At 38.8% G+C, this 24461-nt stretch overlaps 1 protein-coding gene across 1 annotated transcript in view; it reads right to left on the bottom strand.

Moving 5' to 3' along the window:
• The window catches only part of LOC146318071 (receptor-type tyrosine-protein phosphatase N2-like), a 299017-nt gene that overhangs the window by 269656 nt on the left and 4900 nt on the right, over positions 1-24461 (bottom strand). Inside the window, exon 2 of the mRNA XM_084731518.1 lies at positions 8108-8158. Within this exon, the coding sequence (XP_084587644.1) occupies positions 8108-8158 (51 nt within the window). The remainder of the gene's footprint in view (positions 1-8107; positions 8159-24461) is intronic.

The raw sequence follows: 24461 nt of genomic DNA on the forward strand, positions 1-24461 counted from the left end.
AAGTGGACTTATTTATGTACAGTGATGAAGTGACCTGCTGCTTCATAAAAAAGGTGAAATTGGAGTGAATACAAGTCAAACTCCATCCTCTTACCTTTTATTACTCACTTACATAAAGCACTACCACATAAATGTATTATAATATGGAGCACTTTTTGCAGTGTAATAAAGCCAACCCTTGTAGGCGGCTCAAAATGTGGCATCGCTCCGTCTGCTGAAATGACAGTCACAAAGAAAATGTCAAGTCACTGATAGAGCAGCGTCTCTCCACGCAGCCGGTGTGCCCTTTCTCCCTTTGTACCCAGACATGTCGGGGTGATATGCCTGAAAATAGCAGAGTCCACAGGGGTGGGTGGACACCCTTATCGCTTCTCACTGAATCCTGGACTATTGTGTCAGCCCTGGAATTTCACTTTATGTTGTTTTATGCTGGAAGCACGTTTGTGTAGGGGCAAGGGTCATTATATTATCACATTTATTTAAAGCCAAAAGCCCATTTAAAACATGGAATATTAATATTGCTGTCCCTATCCACCTTTTAAAATAATGGCTTTTGTCATACAGACACGTTTGTGACGTAAATGCTCCGTAATGGCTTTTATTCAGACATGACATGAGTGCAAAAAAGCACCTGATGCCAACATCATGATATCAAGATAGACGATTAGAGGCTGAAGGGTGGGAAAGTGGTGGTGTGGGGTTTCAGAAATGGCACCGCAGCACAATATACATGCTTATATGGTTATGTGATTTTGCTGCACCTGCACAATGCATATATTTAAAGAGTGTATTAAAAGCAAAGTGTTTCCAGTTCTCTCACAAATTGCATCACTTAAAGTGTATTTTGTTCTGTTAATCAACAGCCATCATGAGTGTGAGAGACACTCACCCTCTTTTCTCACAGTGAATGTCTTCATAGATTTTGTCATCAGCTTCATCATCATCACTTCCTGTTTGACACATTGTATCCAATGTGTGGTCCTCATTTCATCCATGGAGTTTGAGTAAAAATTGAAAACATTGGAAGATACAGTATACTGCTGGTCTGATTATTATTATGATTTTATCTATATATTTTTCCATTCTTGCTGCACTCTGAGGGGAAATATCATTTGTAGACTGATCTGATGTGCAGAAGAGATAACCGTAAACTGATAAATGTAATACAGTGCCAAGTTCAAAGACTAATGTAAATATTACTAGGTTCATTTTAGGAAGACTGCCGTTATGTCTGTATGTAAAAGTCACATGACCAAAATGTAAAAGTGCCTTCATATTTACGCAACAAGGCACATGGGCCTTGTATGGTCAGGCATATATTTGCTGTGGTTAAACCAGTACAATAACTAGAGACCATCTTGCGATGGGATCATACCAGCCACAATACCCATCACTTGTCTTTACCGCATTATTACATGAGTACCCCATACTCACTGGTCCTCGGCCCGGGCAATAAAACAATATCTCTCAGCAATACATATGGGATCAATAGCAACAAGAAAAAAAGTCATCAATCATCATATCCCCAAGTGCTATGACTGACACACAAACAGGCAATCATTTCATCATCGTGACAGATGTTTCTGCTGTATTGCCCTGGCTGTGGCTCCAACTTGAAACCTGGTTAATCTCACACCTGAGAAGTTTCTTGCACAGTTGTAAAATGATTATACACAAAATCTGTCAACAGACAGAGATACAGATAAACACCTGGCAAAATAATCAAAACCTCCTCTGTAGTAGTTCCCACTACAGTCCATGACTCCAAGACCACATTTTGCCATGATGACACAAACAGACAGACTCACAAGGTTAATGTTAAGCTAATGTCTTAAAGATGACTGAACTGGGATACAGTGATTTGCAACTTAAAACTACTGTGGACCAGAAGGGAGAGCAATGGCCCCTTCCCTACTAAGGATGTGCATGATTAGTTGACAACCAACCATCACCAACCTCACTAGTTGGCACCAGAAATACTAGCTAGTTAAACAATTTATGAATATTTTATTCATGTGCAATGCCAGTTAACTGTTGCCTCTAAGGTATTACTTAGCCCCCCAAGTCTAGCTGGTACTGCAGCTCCAGCAGAAGGAAGCCCTTCTCTCCCAGCGCAAATTCCCTGAGGGCCCAGATGTTATTATCAGCAAAGTGGGACAGATGACAGCTTGTATACAGTATGCATTTTTTCAGTATTTTGATGTTCGAAATGAAAAAAGGTTGAATTACGCTGTGTCACAATAAACTGGTACATAAAAAGGTCAACATGTTGACAAAGGTCAACATGTAGTATAGTATTCATCTATGCACAGTATTTAGGTAACTATTTCAAGTATGGAAGATAGATTTTGTCATTGTCAGCGTGTGGATGTCTCTACTGTGACACTGATTTGGGTAAAGCCTGAAGGTAACCAGCAGTTAACTTACTTTGTGAAAGACTGTTTAATTCCTTAGAATATCCAGGCTAGTTGTTCATCTGTTCTCAATAACATTGTCACAGGTGCTGTGTTCATCCTGGAGTAACGTTTAAATGTCTTCCCATGCCAAGGTAAGAGAACAACTTGTTTCCTCAGGAGATATTTTTTCAGGTGTCACTCTCTCCCCCTGCTGTTGAAAAAAGGTAGAAAGACAGAGGATGTCCTCGGCTGAACAATACCAGCCTTACTCATTGTTTTTTTCTGCCAGGAGATTATAGTCAGCTTAGGCAATCAGAGCTGCTGTGTGGCCTGATAGAGCCTAAGCTGCCAGTCAGCCACACAACAGACCGGCAGTGTCTGCGAGCGGTGGTTTGACAGCAGCTATTGAAGCGGTTCAAACACACGGCAGGTGAGAACAATGGCTGGAGGTGCAGCCACCGTAGCTTTTCCACTGCGAGATCCAGCTGTCAGTGCAGCCTCAGCTCACCTAACTCAACCCGTCGAGCTTTTCATGCTCTTAGGAACTTGAAACAAGGAGCTCCACTAAAACAGCCAGCACTGTCACACACTGACAGAATCATTTTAATAATCATGTTTCACAATAATTCACATTTGTGGATAAATTTGGGTGAAAACAGCAATATCCTTATGTGCAAGTTCAGTTTGTTAGCCAGCAATAGAGAGCTGCATGGATGATGAATTTTTTTATTTTTTTATTTTTTTGTAGGCCAACCTGGAAGTTAGTGTTGCCCTGATTCAATCCAAATGGGATTTTTTTCACTGAACTTTGCATTAGTGCAGAAAACAAGCTCTGTGGCAAATAAAAAATTCTGATGCTGACAGGTTTTGTTCAGCATGATAATCTTCACAAACTAACACTTTTATGATTGAAATAATGAAAGTATAAATGCAACCAGTCACATCACAGTTCATATCCACGTACCATGAGGAAACTGTGAATGTAAATATGCTCAGTCATTTTCAGATTTTAGGACTCAATCCTGCACTATTCCATGTCCATATTCCATCCAGCACAGACATTAGAAAATGGTGACCGGGTTTTCTTTGACAGCTAGCTTTGCTTTGTTTATTTCTATGATTTTAAAACAGATTTACGTGGATTTATACAGAATACAATGTTCTCACAGCTGAGTAGGAGGCCTAATCTACATAGCGCTGCTATGTAAATAGTGGCTGATATTTGTCAGACATCTCTGACAGTCCTATATATACCTATACCTCCAATATAGATGGAATTTAAGACAAAAGACAACACAGCTGGAGCTGGTCCACAAAAGGTCAACAGTGAAATGTGAAACGGAAATGACACTTAAAGGCTTGAGAGAGTCCTCCATCACAGCTGGAACATCAGCTGAGGGAACACGGCGCCACAACCACTGAACAACCATCCAGCTGAGGAGGTTTTAATGACCTATGAAGGAGCAGAGGCAGAGCAGTAAATTGTATTTACTGCCTGAAGTCTGCGAGGCAAAACACACAGCCGACAAAACTGTGTGGACCAGTGAAATCTGCAAAGTGGGTGAAATTGCTCTCCTTCTATTTAGCTGCTGTCTGAAAAGTTACTGAGCCATCATGAGAATAAATTAAAGTCATTTCTGTTTAAACTTTACATTTCTGTTGTTGTCATTTTCTCCCTTCATGTAAACAGATGTCAGCTCTTTTTCTGCATCAGTTGTGAGCAGTGACTTTTATCTTAATTATTTAATAACTTTAATTATTGAAAAGAATTAACATTATTCAACATTTCACAAAGAGACACAACAATTAAAGAAAAAAAAGAAAAAAAACTTTCTTGTATATCAAAATCATGCTTTGTCATCTTATCTAAATCCTGTTAATCATCTTGCATCATGTTGTCCTGACCCCAACCTGTAAACCTACAGATGATGCTTTTTTATTTTACAGAAATTTGATGAATTTGATATTGAAATTTGATTTTTTTTTGTTGGTTTTCCAGTTACAATTTATGAAAAACCCAAAAGTACGGTTTAATTTTTGTACTACCTTTACAAGTGCCTTCATCATTTTAAGTGTTAACTGCAAAATAAAAGAAGAGAAAAAAGAAAAAATGATTTCTTTCCATGTACTGAAACAATGGCAGAGACAGTTCTCCCAAATAAAGTGTATTTTGACTTTTCTAACTGCAATGACCCTTCCTCACTATTCTTTTAACCATTTTTTGTTGTGATCACCTCTGTTATTTTGTCAAAATCACAAAAAGAAACAAAGCAAGGGAAAAAGCACAGATTTCTGCCAAGGCCAAAAGCCCAGTCTTATTATGGAAATCTGCAGGCACAACCGCTTGGAAAAAACATCAAGGATAACTTAGACACTGATCATTTCTGACATACTTAATCCATTTGTTTCTGCAGTGAGGTGGCTGCTATTAGGCCTGCACAATATAGTAAACAAATATCATATGGAGATTATTTTGATACTGCAATAGTAGTATGATTCATGATTGGTAAGAATGATCACTTTTGATCATCACCGTTTTCATTTTCATAAATTCATTAAAAATGATGATATGACATTTGTTGGGGTCTGTGCCTAAACAAACATGTTTTTCAGATTTGATTTATTCTAAACCTGGAGTCGGCAACCTTTGCTATCATATGAGCCTTTTTGGATGAAAAAGAAAAATGAAATCTGTCTGGAGCTGCACCTATTTTCCCCTGAGACTTTTTTGTTTGAATTTGACATCCATAGCTAGCCTAAAGACACTTAAGACTAGCCACCAACAAAATTTTGAGTTTTGAGAGGTGCTGAGCTGTAGACGGATGTTATGACACAGATTTTAGTTGACAAAATATTAAAACTTTTTTTGGTGTATAGGCTACATATTTTTACAATTATACTGAAAATTTAAATAGTAAAAAGAGCCATTATATATTTACATTTAATTTTCTGTTAAAGCCACAGGGAGCCACTGGAGAGCCATATGCACCTCAGGAGCCACAGGTTGCAGACCCCTGTTCTACCACTACAGTGTAATATGGAGTAGTATGTAATATTTACACATAAATCAAAGCAACAACACAATTCTTACATCTGCTTCCACCCAATTTTTTAACATCCTGCTGGTGCAACAAACCAGCAAGTAGACATGATTCTGAGCCACTCTAAAACTTAGCAGGATCTTGCCTGAACCACACTGCACCCTTCCACCAAGTTTCATGAAAACTGAGGCAGCAGTTTTTACGTAATCTTGCTGATAAACAAGAAAACAAAACAAACCGAAAATATAAACTCCTTGGAGGTAATATTTACATGTAGTAGTCAGGTAATGAATACAGAAGACAAGAGAATGGCCAACAGAGCAATGAAAATGTAGCAGCAGTGAAATATGACAGACCAACTGTCCAAATGACAGCATTTGACACCTTTTTTTTCAGGGAAGTGAAACAAGGTCACCTGAGGCAGTCACAACACAGACGGAGATCCAGCCTGAGCTCGTCTAAAAATAAAATTCACTGACGACATAACTATTCTCTCACAGAGCTAGACGTGTTTTTTTTGGTTTTGTTTTTCCATCCCCACCTCCTCCTGTCAGAATCAGATTATGGGGCACATTTCAAAAGGACACCGCGCAGACAGGAAACGACCGAGCTAATGAATTCAGAACAAACACGCCCTGCCTGAAATAAACACACGTCAGGAAGCAGGTCACAAACGCAGTCGGTCAGCTGTGTAGCTGGCAGCACGGCCACCTGCACCTCCTAACAGACCATTTGAATGCTTAATGAGATTATACAACAGATTATACTATTGTGTTATCTCTGCTGCCTCGGTCTGTGCTTTAAATCCTGTGGAGATGTTGATAAGTGCAGCCTGCTCTGCACAGCTGAGAGCTTCCCAGTGAACCCATGAATGTTGGTGATCAGCAGATACAGAAAACAAAAGGTCAGCTTGGAGCAGATGTGGCCTGAGTGCTGGAGAGTAACCAGGTTATCATCTGGGTGACCCAGTGGAGTCAAAGATAAAAGTGTTTCCAAGTCTCCAAAATATATGCAAATTATTTTCTGTGAGCGACTTTCATGTTTTGAGCTTTTTTTGATTCTAGGTTGATTCGCAGCAGGGGATTCCTTCCTCTGGATGCCAGAGATGCCACAAGGGAAGAGACAAGCAGAGAGGGAGCGGGTTTATATTTATGTTGTCCAGCAGTTGATTCTAAAGAGGCTAAAATGAATGCAGAGGCAATGCAGCAATTCTGACTCTGAGCATTAAATAACATCTTGGCTGTTGTAAGTGCTATCATTAAAGCAGTAGAGACTGAATGTGTTTCGGACACTTTTCTGGTACATGTGCCTGGTGACTACACTTTGATGTGCCTTTAATCCTTTTAGTCCCAGGCTGAAAACTTTTTTTTCCTACTTCCAGTTATTTTCCACTCAAAGTCTCTTCCATTCATCCATTATCTATAACCGCTTATCCTTTGAAGGGCTGCGAGCAGCTGGAGCCAATCCCAGCTGACACTGGGCGAGAGGTGAGGTACATCCTGGACAGGTCGCCAGCTCATCACAGGCCTAACACACGGACTATGTTCACACTGCAGGCAAAAGTGGCCCAATGTCACTGTGAACAGCACAAATCACATGGAAACTGATTTTTTTTCCATTCTGATTTGGGCCACTTTCATATGTTGTCCTACATCAGATCCAGATGTGATTTTTCCAGTGAGACCTCAGAACACAGAATTAATGTGACTTTTATGCCAGAAGTGTCTTGACACAAGAGAGGCACCAACAGATGTAGTTCAAAATAGCTCTTGACATCCTGAACTTTTGGATGAATTTGGTTTCTGTGAAGCCATTCAAATCAATCCTATCTCTGATTCCACATCAACACAAACCTTCACACAGAAATAGCAGACACTGCTCCACAAAAAGACATAATAAAAAATTTGTCATGCTTTCTCCTCATCCTCGTCCTTGTTATCATCTGATTATGAATTGGCTGTCTTCCACTTCATATACATATTCACATCTATAGGCAATTTAAATTCTCTAAGTAACCTACCACAAGAATGAGGCTCCCAAAACGGTCCCTGCAGTGAAAGCTCAACCAGAGAGAAGAGACACACAACCATTCATCAAAGTAAGAGCTCTACAGACACTGAGTATAATCGATGAATATCCTTTCTTGTAAAATATCCAGTGTAATCAGTACTATGCATGTTCACGTTCCAGCTCAAACAGAGGGAGGAGAACCCCGAGATTTGACCACTAGGGTCATGAATGAAATACTCTTAACCTAACTGCAGTTAGAAATGATAAACTATGTTAGCTCTGGGGATATTTATGCTCTTAGTTTGCAATTTGCTGCAGAATGGAGCATTTTGCACAGAGCACATGAACCTCTTGCACTACCACTTTCAAAAATATGTGTTAATAGTCTTAAAAGAGTTCCTCTAATGTGTGGCCTGATCGTACAGCTGATTTCAGTGCCACTGGTGTCAGAGACATGTTACCAAGACATGTGGTTATGAACACCCCTGTTTTTATACATGAAGACACACTGAAAGTTTTAATCTGCCCTATCTAGTTGCAAATATCAGTGAACTGTGTACTATAACTGGTGGCCTGACTGTGTAACTTGTAATGTAGTTGGTGGATTTGAATAGAGTTTTTTATAATGTGTGTGTGTGTGTTAGTGTGCTGACACCTTACCGTTGACACAGATCTCATATGGTGAACACAGCTCGCTCTCAAACAGGCAACCTGTTCACACAGAAACACAAAAACAACACACGGGTTACACAGACAGGCTGCGAATCACAGATTTCCAGCATACTTCTATCATGAAATTAATAATATACATACAGTAGCAGCAGACAGAGACAGTCGATGTGAACACAGTTGACTGAGGTTTTATTAGAAGTACTTTTCAACCAAAGCACTTGTCCCTCTGAATACTATTAAACTGTGTGTTCTGTGGATTATCCAAAGTAACTGGGACACTGTGTTCTAAAAAGACACAATGCTGCTGGATTTTTTTAAATATATATTTTTCAGTGGTTTGAGCACCTCAAGCAAAATCAGTTTGCCTCTGTTACATCTGAGTAGAGGAAGAAATCTCAGACACAGATATCCGAACACCTAGACAAATAAAAATGAAACTAATTTCATATAGGATTGCGCAATATGACAGTATATAACATGTGAGGATTAAAAAGATATACTGTTCTATTGTTCCAGCTTATGCTCTGTGATTGTGTACTCTTTACTGCAACATTTTTCATCATTTGGATAAGTCTTTGTGTTCTTCAGCACGGCACAGATGGAGTCAGGAAATCTGCATGAAGCAGGGTTTTCCCCAGCAACCCTGTTAGGCCCTGAGACAAGTAGCTTTTGACAGGGGCTGGCAGCCAAGTGTCTTTTTTGACAGGAGCCCAGCGACAGACTGATGGCAGTAGTAATGTAGGATCCTACGTTTTCTCTAATAAAATGAGTGCATTTACATGTGCAGTAAGTGTCCTGGTTATTATCAGGTCTTTTAAGTATCTTGGTTATGGTTTGCACATGTAACCATGAAATACTGGCTTCAGTAACCTGGACAAGGCCTGGATTTGCCACCTGGGGTATTCTGATAGAAACCAGGATACTGTGGCATGTAAACATCTTATCCGGGTTTCTGAACATTCTGTTGGAACAGAACAGAATGGTCCACATAATGTCAAAATATTAATATTCAATACCATTTCCAATACCACCAAGGAAAAAAGGACTCAACATTGAGGGGCAAGATAGATATAATGAGGCTAGAACATGACAACAGATTTAGCAAATGCCACGACTGACGAGAAGAAGACAGCACTGTGGGTAAGTGCGCTGCAGCCATTTGTGTCAACACACACCAGTGCACCTGGTACCAGAGTACTGATACTGCAAAAAAAAAGACTTTTGAAAGCATTTCAAATATTCAGTATTTACATTTTTATATATATAGATGTTTTTGATTACATTAATACAGGGATACGAATAACTAGGTAAACACAATATTGTAACACAATATTCCAAATAGGAACGAAACCAGAATAAGCCTCATAACCAGGATCCTCAAGAACATATAAACATCGTCACATCACGGCCAGAATCACAGAATTGAGAATTTAAAAGAAGCCATTTGAAAATATTCACAAATACATCCCCTAAAAGTAAAATTCCCCAAGGCCAAGCTTGCAACACACTGGGAGAAACCCCTCTTGAAGGCAAAACAAACAAACATGGAGCGAATGTGACACAGAGCGAGGTAATTTCAAACAGGAGAATGACTCATACTAGACAAAAACAAGGAGCTTTGGTATTAAAAGTCTGGCAAACAGCAGAAAACCAACTGTTGTAAATTATATAGATAAATAAGATAATATATAATAAATATAACAAAAACAAATGTTGGCCCTTCTATTTTAAGACTGGAATAAAGAGACTAAATGGCTTAATAAGACATCAAGCCTTGTGTATTGGACTGTTTTTTTGTACTGGTGTATTTGTCAGCCATGGACAGTTTCTCTTATATCCTGAGTTAACACTGGGATGAGGCGGATGCATCAAACTGGCTCATTCAGTGCTCCTCTGGGAGAGGAGGGGACACAGCCATATTTTATTTTATTCCACTTACAGGAGATCTGGCAGCATATAACACTTCATCACACTCTGTCTGTCCGTGGCTCTCATACAAACACACATTTCTACGCACGGTAAATATACATTTCTGCCCCTGTTGATTTCGAGAATGTAGACAGTTTTTTGTTTGTCCTTTTGCAGGGGTTTATAGCAGGTAACAGTGGCACTCAGGTCCAACAGCACAACACAATGTTCCTTCCTATCATATGCGCACACACACACAAACAGGATTCACAGTATCCTCGTTCAGTCCTGCACAGGGCTGAATCAGGACCAAGCAGAGCATCGCTTTCAAGTTTTTTTGCAAAAATGTGACTTGGATTCATGTTGATTACATAATGCATCATGGAGACACTGAAGAATGACACAAACAGTTGCTAGAAGCAGGTGTGAACCATGTGCAGTACATGTGCTTCCTGCAGCCACTGTAAAATCTTCCAGTGCAAACAAGTGATAATGATCATGGTGCACATGAAGGTCGCTGAAGGCAGCCTGAGTTAAGCTATAAACACTGGTCTCAATCTACAGCAACATTACCTCTACGACTGCTTCTTCTTGCCTGCTGCTACTAGGATACTAAATCTATTAATCTACCTCTACAAATCTAGCAGTCCTACTGTACCTACTATTCTACTTCTACTGATACTAGTTCTTTGTACACTTTGTACACACCATTTTATTGTCTTTCAATCAACCAATCAATTAAAAATAAATGAACAAATTGTGCACAACAAAGAAGGAACAGCTGGACAAACTAACAAACCTAACAATGGACATCAAAATAAACTTATTCTGGCAGGTTTGTGATGATTTGTTTCTTCTTTATTTTACCTCATAATGACCTACTTATACTTATTATGCTAATTGCCCAACATGCAACTCTTAGCAACCAAGTTGGACTTCATCCACTTGGATGAAATGTCTTACAAGACATTTCAATCATAAAAGTTTATAGAAAACATTACTGGCACCAAGGAATTTCTTTAAGACAGCTAGTACTACAATCTACACTTAACTATTTCTAGACTACAACCACATCTAGACTGACTGCTGCTACTACTGTATCTACTAAATTACTTCTTCAACTACTGCCAAGACTACATCTGCTGAATTACTTCTACAATAACTATAACTACTACTACTGGTACTTGTAAGATATCTATTCAGCTACTACTCATATAACTACCTGTGTTTTTATTACAGCTATCACTACGATTAGAGCTGCTACTACTGCTATTAAACTACTAATACTACTGCTGAGACTTTGACCAATGTAGCCAACAATTACAATTACTTATTACTCACTTTCCCAATACTTCTAGCATCAATACACAATAAGTTAAAAATGTTTATTTAGCTAGACATATGCAAATGAAATCAACAATCAATTTGATTCATGTATGCATGCGTGCACACACACACTCTCTCTCTCTCTCTCTCTCTCTCTCTCTCGTTCTCTCGCTCTCTCTCGCTCTCTCTCGCTCTCTCTCGCTCTCGCTCTCTCTCTCTCTCTCCAGGGACTGTAACAGGAAGGGTGCGACAGCAGCGACTGAAACTAGCAAAGCAATGGGATGCTGTAACCATGGCAACACTCGCTTGTCACCGAGACCCTCTCTGCCTTCCAGGGATCAAAGAGTGGCAGTGATTACCTCCTCTCATCTCTCTCCCATCAGCCTCCTCCACATTCACACTCTGTGAGCTCCTGTTCTCATTTTGTGGTATCATGTTTTTTTTCATCCACAGGAGGGTGTGTTAAACATGCACACTCTGTGTTCAGCAGCAACACATTCACACCTGGGATCTAACCACATAAAAAACAAAAAAACTGCTTTTGGGCACCGAGCTGCTCAACTGTAACAGTTTTGGAGCGATTCAGCAGCAGCTCAGCAGCAGCAGTGAGACTACAGCAGGGCAGAGCTCATTATTCATCCACTTTTGCTGCCCAGATTCCTCCAGCTGATTACTTTTCTATTACAAACCTGCTCCTGCAGCCTTTAGGGTGTAATCACACCCTCAGTATTGCTTTCTTCTCTTTGGTGTGATCAACAGATGGCTTTGTGTTGTATTTTTTTGCACTGACAATCACACAAATAGGCTCCTGAAATGCTCTTTCATCACCTGTTGTCTGACCAGGTTGGAGATTTTGGAGAAGTTGGCTTTTCGGAAAATTCTGTTTCTTTTCTGGTAAGAGGAAACTAATAAAGACTGTTATCAATGACAGCTAAATTCAACATTTAGGTTGAATGTATCTGAGAAATGTTTCCTGTCAGTGTCTTTCATCAGGTATAAATAATGTTGTTTTCTTGTCTGATGTTTAGCTTCACTTGAATTCTTGATTAGGGTTAGGGACAGTCTGTAATGGATATTGTTTACAAATCAGAAAATGGTAAACTAGGTTTAAATTGAGCTTAAAATTAAGCAGAGCTCTGTCGCACAAATAAACATTTATCTCAGTTTAGTAAATCCAGGTTGGGGACCATTAACTCTCAGCTGGTTGTATCTCTTAACAAAATGTTATATTTTTTAGCACTGTAAAAAGATAAAACATTATGTTTGTTAGCTAGCTAAAAAGTTGACAGAATATTACATTTTTTGCTGGCTAGCTAAGAAAAAAAAATCTAAAATGTTAGCTACATTATTTGCAAGCTTGCTGTTAGTCTGATAACTCAGATAAGCTATAAGCTATAATTAACTTTTTCCAAGGAAATTGATTACTTTATCAAAAAGGTGGTGAAACTGAAATTAATCTACAATATTTTCTTAATTTTAATCCAGTTTTAATAGCTTAACTGTAACCAAAACTCAAATCATGTCTAATGTTCCTCAGTCCCAGGAGACAACTATCCATTATGACACCTGAAATGATTACTGCTGACAGTAGACTTTATTAGCTTTAGCAAAAGTTAGCTAGTTACTCAATGCTAACTCTATTGAGCTGACTAAAAATGACTTCTCCAGCTGACATTTGTTGCTGACCGATTTTAAAAGAAAAAGGCTCCTAAATACACACACTATGGCTACAGACATCACATAATGCTAAAAAAAAAAAATCCCAAGAAAAAAATGAGTATACTCACCACTTGATAATTCATGTAACACACTTTTTGTAGCAGCCGTTCTGATATGAAATAGTTTGTAAACACAGGTGTTACTAATGTTACTAATTAAGATTCATTTCGATTCAGGTCAAACTGAGTCAGGGTGCTGCTATTGTGCATGTCGACTCACTGGAGAGGTTCTTTAATTAGTGTCATTAGTAACACCTGTGTTTACCCTACTATTTCAATATGGCTGCCATGAAAAGGGTCTATTGTTCTTGTATTGTAGTGTACAGGCTTTACTTACTACAGTACATCATTTATAAATAGGCAGAGGCAATAAAACAAAAATGATACATACAATTCTTCATCAAGAGAAATAAGAAAAAATGTTCAGTAAAATGTTGAATAGTTTCATTGAAATGCATTAAAAAAATAAAATCCCATGAAGGTACAAAATAAATACGCGCTGACTCATAAACAGCCTATAATAACCTTAAATAATGGAATGAAATTCAACAGAAACAGTGTGATGTGAGAAAAATTTTAAAAGGACAGGTCAGCTTACCAGTATGGAAGGGTTTTGTTGTTTTTGTTGCTGTTCCTTGTTTTGTTTTTAAGTCTATTATATCTTCTACCTATGTATCTTGATAAATAACGTGGTTAAATTAAAAGGAAGGCTTCCAAGTAAGGACCAAAGTAAGGTTTGGGCCTAACATTTGGAAAAGCAACATATAGCCCTTTTTCACAATTCAACTTTACTCTCTTTGGTAACTACAGAAATTCACTTCTTACAGTAAATTGAATGGAATCTGTTACACAATTCACTTTATTCTCTTTGATAGTTATAGAAATTCACTTTTTATATTGCCATATTTTGTATGATTTTGTGCCACCACAGGCGAAATTGCCAAACAAACCAAAAGAAAAAAAAGGAAACATTCAAAAGTTTTGCGAAAATCACCCAAAACTGGCTTTTTGTGAACTCACTCAGACTCCTGCCCCCCAACCAGAATCAACAGCAGCACTTTGACGCTCTGAGCAACCCCCCTCTTATTTTACCCTGGATTCACTTTGTCTCTAACAAAGACATATCAGAGTGAAGTCATTCACTATAAGCTTGTGTCCTGTTTGCTGGATGTTCATTATGTTTCTGTTTTGGTATAATTAAAGGGAGAATCACTCGAGGCTGTATTTGTTTACATCTCAGTGGAAAAAGACGCAGTAATCACAGTAGTTTCCAGCAGGCGCAGTCTTGTTAAAAGCAGAAACAAGAAACACAGAAACGCTGTTGACAAAGAGTCAGAGCTTCATTACAGCAGCTTTGGGGCATTCATGCAGCATTCGGGCCAATTTCACCATAACAGCATAATAAGAACAAAAATATACAAGCAAGAACAGTAATACACAGACACTTACAACTGAGAGGCAGTCATATTATTTGAAAACAAAATGCTGTATTCTGAATATGTTTCCTAACATGCAACATGATATTAAGAAACACAACAAAGTTTATAATTACATCCAATAAAATAGAAATCATGAAATGCATCAATCATTTTGTTACTGTTAAAATAATGATTATTTAAGCATGAAATCAGTTAGGCTATTTAGTGTTGAATAGATTTTATTTTATGTTTCATGGGCTCTATTCCATTAAAAACTGTACTTCAATCATTTGTTTCAGGTATGCTGTTTTGACAAGCAACCCATTTTTTGCACAAAAAACAAAAAATGATAGGTTAGCCTGAAATAAAATGGTTATTCTTGGATCTTTTTGTTGTTGGTAACTTCTTAAAGCTAACTATTTTTATGTTTACCATCAAAAAAATCACGATTGGGGTAAGTGGTACTAAACACCAAAGCGAAAGATGCACAAGCATCTGGTTAAAATTAATGTGACATCACATCAAGTTTCTGTTTCCCCTCATCAAAGCAGTCAAAAGGAGGACAGCAGACTAATGAACAAGGCTGAGAAGAAGTGACACCTTTTACATGAACACATCAGCAGTCTTTGTAAAGGAATATCCCCAGAAAGGACAAGGTTTGGAAGAAAAAAAAGGAACAAATAAGTAAATTGCCCTCCAGTTATCTAGAAACAAAGCTGATTTAAGAAAATGACAGTGAATAAATAACTCAGACACTTAATTTTCTCATCTACAGAGGGAGGAATCTGAAGTGCACTTCTGTTGCATTGCTCATATTATATGTGGACAGTTGTTCGCCCTCCATCTGCTCGTTTGCTCACATTGCTTCTAGTTAGGAAGCGGTGTCACTTGTTATCTACTACGGCAAGCCAGCTGAGTTTGGTTGTAAATGGGACGAGAATTGTTCCTTGTCATGACAACGATCCGTGAATGCGTATCTCAAGAAGCAGTTTGCAGTTACAGCACCCAGGGACAAACTCCGGTCATATGTCAGAGCTATGGTCAGAGGTACTGACTGGAGAATTGACCAGATATACATATTTTTGATGGTGGGGGAAACTGGGAGAGCCCACAGAAACACACACAGAAAGCCCAAGTCTGATCCAGGATTCAAACCCATGACCTTCTTGTTGTGAGGCAAATGTGCAAATCGCCCCTCCACCCAAGAAGTGATATTAAGAACCAGTTACAGAGGCACAGACATATAAATGTAGGCTATATAAGGATGATAATGATTGTTATTTTACTCTCCATATTAGATCATAAACTATATTCTCATAACGCCAGTTCCTTTATAAAGTTTTGTGACTCCAAAGAGAACAAGAGCTGTGTTATAAGGAGGATTTAAGGGAAAATAAGAGATAAGAGGCAAGACAATATGTTTTTTCCATTTCACTTCCAGATAAGAGCCAGTTAGAAGTGGAGGATATGGAAGATGGCTCCTTGCTACTTTTGGACTTTTGCTGCCACCCTGAGTTTTTTGCTGTCTGCTTTCATCAATCCACACCAGCAGAGTGTGAAATAGGTTGCAGTATTGCACTGTGGGCCGACGCCAAGCCGGCGATGCAGGAGGAACGGAATTTCAATCAGCTTCACCCTGTGAGCAAAGAGCAGCGTCCAGGCTGTGGCCTTTAATGCCTCCTGGCAGGGCCATTACAAGCTGCGCTCGCTGACAAAAAAAAGGCACTACATTTCCCAGGATGCCATCTGTCTGTTTGCATCCGACACCTGCTGCTCCTGAGGGAGATGGCCAATGATTAAACTGAGAACGGTCACCTTGAAAAACAAAGCCAATTATTTAATTGGCTACATAAACTTTTGGGTATATTCGTCCACCTGGAGACTGACTTGAAGAAGACAAATGACTCACAATGCAGTCATATTCTATAACCTATGAAAATTCAAATTACTGTTCAACATCTGTTTGCACACATTAAAAATGTTACCATCAAAATATGCATAAAATTAATTTCTTCCATCTGTATTCTGTCAGTTTTTCACCCAGTGTTTGAAAATTTCAATGAGAAAACCACTGAAATTATACATACTGTATAGATTTAAGCACTACATGAACACAGTGTTTCTTTACCTGTAGTGATCATGCAGTAATGAAGGGTTTGATGTAACCTCAGAGAAACATACAAGGTGGGAAAAATCCATATTTGCACATCAATGAAGCTGCGTACATGAAATAAGCTAAACAAGGACACAATGAGTATCATCAAAAACTCCACTTGGACAGTGCTCAGTTTCATTGATATTTCAGGATGACTGTCAAGAGGCTGATCAGCAGCTCATGACTGGCCACCGCAGCGTGACATCGGCTTGTGTGGAGCCTGGGGTAGTCCATTTCAACTGAAGCCCAAATGGACTACGCCCATTCAAAATGAACCAGAAGACTTGCATTTTCACCATAATGCCTGACTCTGTCTGAGTATTAACACACAAAGTAACCACGACAAAATTGATTGTTGATTGGCCACTTGCCTTAGGTATGACTTTATGTCCAAACTAGTTGAGGGACGCTGCAGTATTATGGTTCAAGCTTATTTGGTTACAAACTAACTAGTAGTTACTAACCCTGTAACGCTGACTCTACATCCTAACTTAGGAGAGAACGTGCATATAGCTGGTGCAACCCAGTGCAGGTAATGTTAGCTTAACCTCAATAACACAGAGGATGTGTCTTCAATAAAGCTTCTTCTAATGTCATCGTATACTTTATGTAATTCTACAAAATAACGCAGTTAACAAATGACATGTTGGTCAATGTCCTTGGAAGTAACATGGGTTACAAATGCTACTGTAGCCAGTCAGCTAGATGGCCAAGCATGCTAACATTAGCAGCATATGAACATACCATTTCATCCATTTATTAAACTTTTGCTATCACTGTGCTTGTATTATTGGTTTCTATAATGGAGAAAAAATGTCACAACTCTCTATTGCTAAGATTTTTTTGTTCTATTTTTAGGGTGTCTTTTGAACATCTGTCCAGAGACCATAAAGAAAAATTAGCCTAAATTCGCTATCTGTAACTTTTAGTCCTTCTCATTTACAGATATATTTTAAAGGTCTACTAAAAAGGGCTGAGCAATATGGTCTACTGTAATTTTCAAATTGCAGGATGTACAATATTGGTTAAAGGCCAAATGTGCCAAATTAAATATTGTGGTGCTTCAAAAGTGTCCTGGACAACACACCAGTCTTCAGAAAACATCTTTGTTTACTACAGATGATTGCAATTAGATATTTCTTCAAAGCTTTGTTCAGCCTTACTGCTAAATGTCGGCCCTACTTCAGCCCCAGTCACACCTAATTATGTTTGTTAAATGATGATCGGATGATTATAATTTGGGAGCTCAGCAAACATTCAGGCAATCCATTTATACAGTAAGATATTAAGTTTTGTAGTGTTTGTCTCCATCCTTGGCCTCTGTCTCTGTCTCATTATATGTCCGTGCAGAAGAGCAGCCTCCTGTCTCGTCTACAACAAACGACTTGCATCATTTTTCTCCAGCATTCAGCTGTAACCTTCTTCTCCACCACACAATGTTATCTCTGTGGGCGTGTTCACATCTCAGGACAGTTGATAACGAGTCGGTGGACCGGGCCTTTTAAAAGCTTTCCCTGTCTTTGTAGTTTTATTTTTAGTTCTCTCTCTGGATCTAAAGCCTGGCTCACTTTTTAGGGTTTTTTCCCATGGCTGATCAGACAGGGCTTTTCTAATTGGCTGTCTACAAGCTGCCTATGTAAACTGTATGTATGTGTAGGAGACGTGTTCTCTCTGGTGTATCACGCTGTCAATGTTTCCTTTGTTTTTAAGATGACAGCAATCCAATTTGTTTGGGCCTGAGCTCTGAGAGAAATGATCAGTTACAACAACGTGCCACCTGACAATTTAGATGCACACAAAAGGAGGAATCTGAAAAAGAAAAGCAGCATTTGATCATTTTTACTCTGTCGCAGTCGAGCGGGGAAATCCATTTGTCAATTAGGAAGTGTGCATCAGCAGCCCTGCCTAAATTGGCAGTAATCTCGCTTTGTCTTCCCCTCCTCTGTCTCCTGCCGCGACAAAACAACCACTTCCATCACCTCCTCCCTCATCCTTTCATCCCTCTCCTCCCATCCTCCTCTCTTCTCCTCTTCCCCTGATTGTTCAAAGCCGCGGCATTGATCCATCCATCTGTTCGAATGGAAGAGCGGCGCTTTGTATTCAGAGCTCTCATTTACTGGAGCTCTCAGACGCTGGCGGCCTGCATTATGGGCTGTCGACACTTTGGATTTTTTAATTTTTTCAACAAGCAGTCCAAGTTACAGTTTTATGAAGCTACAGTAAATCACTTGAGCTTCTGTGCTGTGGTTTTCTACAAAGGTTTTTAATTACATGATGTGGATATAAATCATGTGAACCTTATTTGTCAGAAATTTTAAAAGTTAAATAACACCATACACCCAGCACTTTTGCTTGAAATATATACCTTTCACTAACACTTTAAGCTCAAAAACACACTTTAACTGGAAGTAAAGCAGAGGAAGTGGAACGGAAAGGTTGGGTCTTGTCCTGGCTGTCGCCTTTAAATTACACCAGAGATGCACCGATCAATCAACCAGCAACAGGACAGTTTTCAGCTTGATCAACCATGACGAGCGACCAGCCGATCGGTGTCGGATTCATTCTAATTGTAGTATATGATTGTCTTGATTTGAAAGATCAACAGATCACTGTTTTTTTTTAACTGTCATTTACGTTTTCAAATTCTTCTTTCAAGTTGGCCGCGCCAGCACCTCAGTCACAGACGTGTGCTTCAGGCTATAAAGGCTTATTAAGTTACTTTAGTCAAGCGCAACGTGGCCACTGAAAGGCTGTGTGTTGTGTTTGCTGTCACAGAAGAGAAATAAAAAGTCCCTGTTCATACAATGTTCTCCTGCATGCTTCACAGCAGAAAAGTGCACAGCAAAGTTGAGTAAAGTAAAGTAAAACTGATTTTAAAAAGAGTTTAAAGAAATATTCAATGGGACAGAGCACCAGCGCCTCTTTCAAACAGAGCAAATTTTGCTACCTAGTATCGGAATAATGATCATTAATGAAGAACTTCCTTGGTCATGTATGTATTTTATTTTCACGTCATTTCTCAGTTACATCATATGCTGTTTTATTACTATTATTATTAGTTTGAGCAAAATGAAATTGTTTTACTATTTTTAGATATAATGTAGGAGTGGGATGCTTGTTTTGTCTTCTTTGGCCTTGGATGATTTAATTGATTATGATTTAATGTTTACTGTTTACTTGTGTGGACCCCAGGAAAAGCAGGAGCTACCTTGGTATTGGCTAATGGGGATCTAAATACATGATATGTTATGAAATATGATGAACAGTGAGGCTCAGGCTACATCCCTGACTCCGGCATCATCATCTTTGAGGTGTTGTTTTTTCTTTCTTTGGACACGCATGGGACACGCACATGTAGGCAGGGATGTAGAAAAAGGTAATACTGGGAAAACCGCAGTGATCCTGATTTCGATCTATTTTCAATTTAATGTTGAAATTGTGACACACCTAGGCAGATATATCCAATTCTGTCATGGTCAAATTTACAAAATTTACAAAGCCAAGCCAGCAGCTGCTGGTCAGACGAGGGGAGAAACTGTGGAGTATATATCTATAAAATACTCTGATAGGTTTCAGTGAGGTGGGTGATGTTGCACGTAAGACAGAAAAGGCCTTTGGTAATTATTATAAGCTTGTTTACATGTGACTGCCAAAGCCACCATACACAAGATATTCTTACATGAACACAACTCACAGGAAATCAGATGGATCCACGGTGAATTGATCAGTGATCATTTCTCAGTTAGACATGACTCAGTTCTACTGGGACATCCAAGCTGATTAGGAACTCTCCAGTAAACACAACCAGAACTGAGATATTACACAGGAAACACATTAAACCCTGCGGGGCCAAACAAAGAGACACACATCCAGAGCAGATGTGCCTTCACCTGCACAGTGAGAAGAAACCAGAGCAGGAGGAGATATCAATCAACGCAGTCAGAAACAGCAGCCTGCAGCAGCAGGCAGGAACAAAGCACAAGAGTGACAAGACTTTCATCACACTCTGCATTCAAAAAGACTGATCCACACTTATCAATTTATTGATTCACGTCAAGTCAATGCAGCCAAATGATCAATAAAACAAACGCCAAGAAATACACTATTCAGTTATGGCTGACTTCACCACAGGATGATGTCAGGTCTAAAATGAACATGCTTTTTTTCTGAATTCTCACTAATCTTCAGCTTTTCACAAGGTTCCTCTCGCATAGAAGCACCTGACACATCCACAACACCCTGTTGATTTCCATCATTTACACAAGCCTGGGAACCAGACAAATCTGCAGGCTCATCTTTCATTTGCTCACACAGATATGTCCTCCTTCTCAGCATAGAATTATTATACATTAGTCACAAGTCAATGATGTCACATGTAGGGATGAAATCATAATCAGTTTCATGATAAACGGTGATAAAACTCCCGACGATTAGTGTTACCATCTCAAATTTTAATTTCATGATAACTGTGTTTGATTCCTGTGCTTTGAAAATCTCATAGTAAAAACTGTCAAGCATCAACCAAAGTTAGCAATGGTCTTCCGGACGCAGACGCAGCAGGTGGGTTTGTTTTGTATCGATGAAACACTGACATCACTGAGATCGTTGAGAGGTTTTCAATATAAAACTTGTTGACTTGATTTCAGTGTGTATGAATACTTTTTCATCATTCTCATCACTGTAATCGTGATATGAAATTTTCTCACAGTTTCATCTCTAGTCACTTTTCAAACACACCAGACTCACAACACTCAGAAAAACTGTACTGAAGTACTTAACTACTGAAGTAGTGATCAAATACGAATCATGATTCAGTTACTGCTATTTTTACCTAAAATGTTTTCAGAAAAACATTTTACTGTTTAGCTGTAATTTGAGGAAGCTGTTGCATGTATTTTCATATTCGTCAACCATATCACCGTGTTACAGCCGAGCCGAGGACGACGCCATTAATGTTTACATCCCACAATGTCACATGTACAAGCCTCTCGTCCGTGACCAGATGCAGGCTTAACATAGATGCTGAAGTTTTCAAATGTAATCCTGATGGATGAATAGCACTGCAGGTAAGAAAAAAAATATGCATTTTGATTTTGGGGTGAACTATCCCTTTTATTCACACAAAGAATCTACTTGATCTAGACCAATATTAGGATGATTTAACAAGTGCAAAAGACTCAAACCTTTGGCACAGTGACAAAAAAGCACTAACTATCCACAGCTAGAACAAGAAAAGCAAAGGTAAGATTCTGGGATCTTTTACTACAACAGGAGTCAGGCTGCTGTGATGTAACAGCTGTCGTCCACCTGCCTCCGTCCATGTCCACATGTGTCACAGCACAGATACAGTAAACCACCTCAGCAACTCTGCAGCCCTGCCCCGACCCGACCGACCAATCAGCACGAATAAAATGTTAATGAGTGTTACCATGGCTACGGTCACACCAGGCGAAGCAGCGGTGACCTTCTCCAGGTCCAGGTTAATGATTAGGAGACGTGAGCTGACCGCAGTCTGTGGCTCAAATCTCAGGAGGTAAAAATCTGACTCACAGAGAAGCTTTACAGTGAAAACACACTGTGACAAATACAATAAACACGAGTCGTGGGCTGACCAGACCACGTGATGAGACAACACATCAGGAAGGAGACATTTTATACAATATTTGTGATGGTTGCCATATAAAAACTGATTGATACTACAGTCAGCACAGTTAAAAACTCATCAGAATAAACAGTGTCTGACTGTGACCTCGTTTTAAAATCAGAGGGTCGCGAAATATACAGATGATACAGTAGGAAAATACTCCGACATTCAAGTCCTACCAGCATAATGTACTTAAGAATGAAAAGTGAAAGTCATCATAGTGAAGAATGGCTTCCTTCACTGTTCAATTATTGATGCATTAACATGCAGCTGGTGCATCATCACATGAATAAGTAAAATGTAGAAATGAGTACAAAATCCTCAACAGGACATTTATCTCCAAAAAGAAAACAGTAAAAAGTCATGTTTTCCCCTAAGAAACTTGACAATTCAGCAGCAAAATATCTGAAAATTACATGTGCCAGTATTACGCTAATTTCTGACACAATCCACTAGTTTCAGCTTCTGAAATATGGGAATTTTAGGGCAGCAGCTAACGATTATTTTCATAGGCGATTACTTATTTTCTTGAATTTTCGACATCTTATAGCTCTTAAGTTAATCCAAGTTTTTGTTCTATATAGCAGGTGCATTTTATGATTTTATCTCTGAATTTAAAAGCCATCACGCAGCATTACACCTGAATTCTTGCCAGCAGCTTCTTATCATGAGCTTATTTTCAAAGCAGACCAACTTGTCTCTAACTTTGGCAAAATCCCATTAAGCGGCTTTTAATAAGCATAAACATGTCTTCTTTGGAGATCATTCTGACTTGTTTCATTGAAAACTTTATCATGAATAACTTGTCTGTAACTTGTTCCTGCAGAAATTCTTATCAGATGACCTCTTAAGGTGGAAATGCAGCTTGTATCACCTGTTCAGCCGAGCTGTGACTCGCTGCCAAAACACACAACAGCAGAAACAGATGAAACCCAGGCGGCGAAAGTGCTTCTATTGGGCAGCGTTCCTGCACACCAGAGCTCCCACTTCATCATCCAGCACAAATAATCCAGAGCAAAAGGCTAGAGGTGTGCAAGAGAAACTATTAGTGATAATGGACGATGTGGTATAGGCTTGCAGAACGGTGCTGCTGTGCTGCACTGCAAAAATGTTCCACTTCACTCATTTAGTCTTTCAATTTGCTTTCTTCAGACCCAACAGCAGGCAGCAGAAGAACATAATGACATCTGATTGAACCAAGGTGCACGGAAAAAAACGTGAATCTATCTCACCGTATTAGAAGCGGTTTTCACCTGCTTTCAGAAGAACAAAATGAGATTTTTTTTTTCCATTTCACATAGCAGCCACAGCATTAACAGAAGGTCAAAATTCTCAACTGCAATCTGTTGCATTTTGAAGACATTAGACGGCGAACGAGGGTGTGCAGCCTGCTGCTAACAGACCACAGCAAATGTGAGAAACATGAAGAATAGTAACAACATGGCTTAAGTCATTTCTGTTCACTTTTTGTTTCTGTTCATTCTTCATTACATCCTGTTGCAATAAACTACAACAATCATCATTAACATTTAATACTGAAAAAGAGTTTTACATTGTTGGAGGAGTTTGTATTTTTGAAAACTATTCGCTCTTGGATCGGCAGAAATAAAATGTCATTATTTTCTGAAATGTGAAATAGACATTTTCACACATAAAAAAGGTGAAGGTTGAACAGTTTGTTCACTATAGCTGTCACGATTCTACAAATCCACAATTTGATTTCGCTTTCACACAATTTGATTAGAATTAAACTTTTTTTCCAACTGTGACGGCTATGACATTGCAAGATTATCTTCTGGGTAACCTGAATCCTAGGGGGGTTTATGTAGGAAGTAGTGTTGTCAGGATACTGGAATTTCTTATTTTGATGCAATACCTTGAAAAATATTGACATTCAATACCATTTTCAGTCCCACAGGAAAAACCTGACTCATAATTGAAGGATTAAAATCTTAGATTTTTATTAAAAGGTAAATATAACAAGACTAACATGACAACGTATATTCAACCAGAGAAAAACAGAGAGAGAAGAGTAACTAAATGTACTTCAAGGAGTTTTCAGCTGGTTATAAAACAGTTTCAGTTTAATACTGATGCCTCTATATCACCTTCATAAAATTTCTTAATTGTTATTCTAAACATCTTAACGCCACCAGGTCACATGCAAAAAAAT

The sequence above is a fragment of the Lutjanus erythropterus genome, chromosome 12 (assembly GCF_056507025.1).
Source record: "Lutjanus erythropterus isolate fLutEry1 chromosome 12, fLutEry1.hap2, whole genome shotgun sequence".
Classification (NCBI taxonomy): Eukaryota; Metazoa; Chordata; class Actinopteri; order Lutjaniformes; family Lutjanidae; genus Lutjanus; species Lutjanus erythropterus.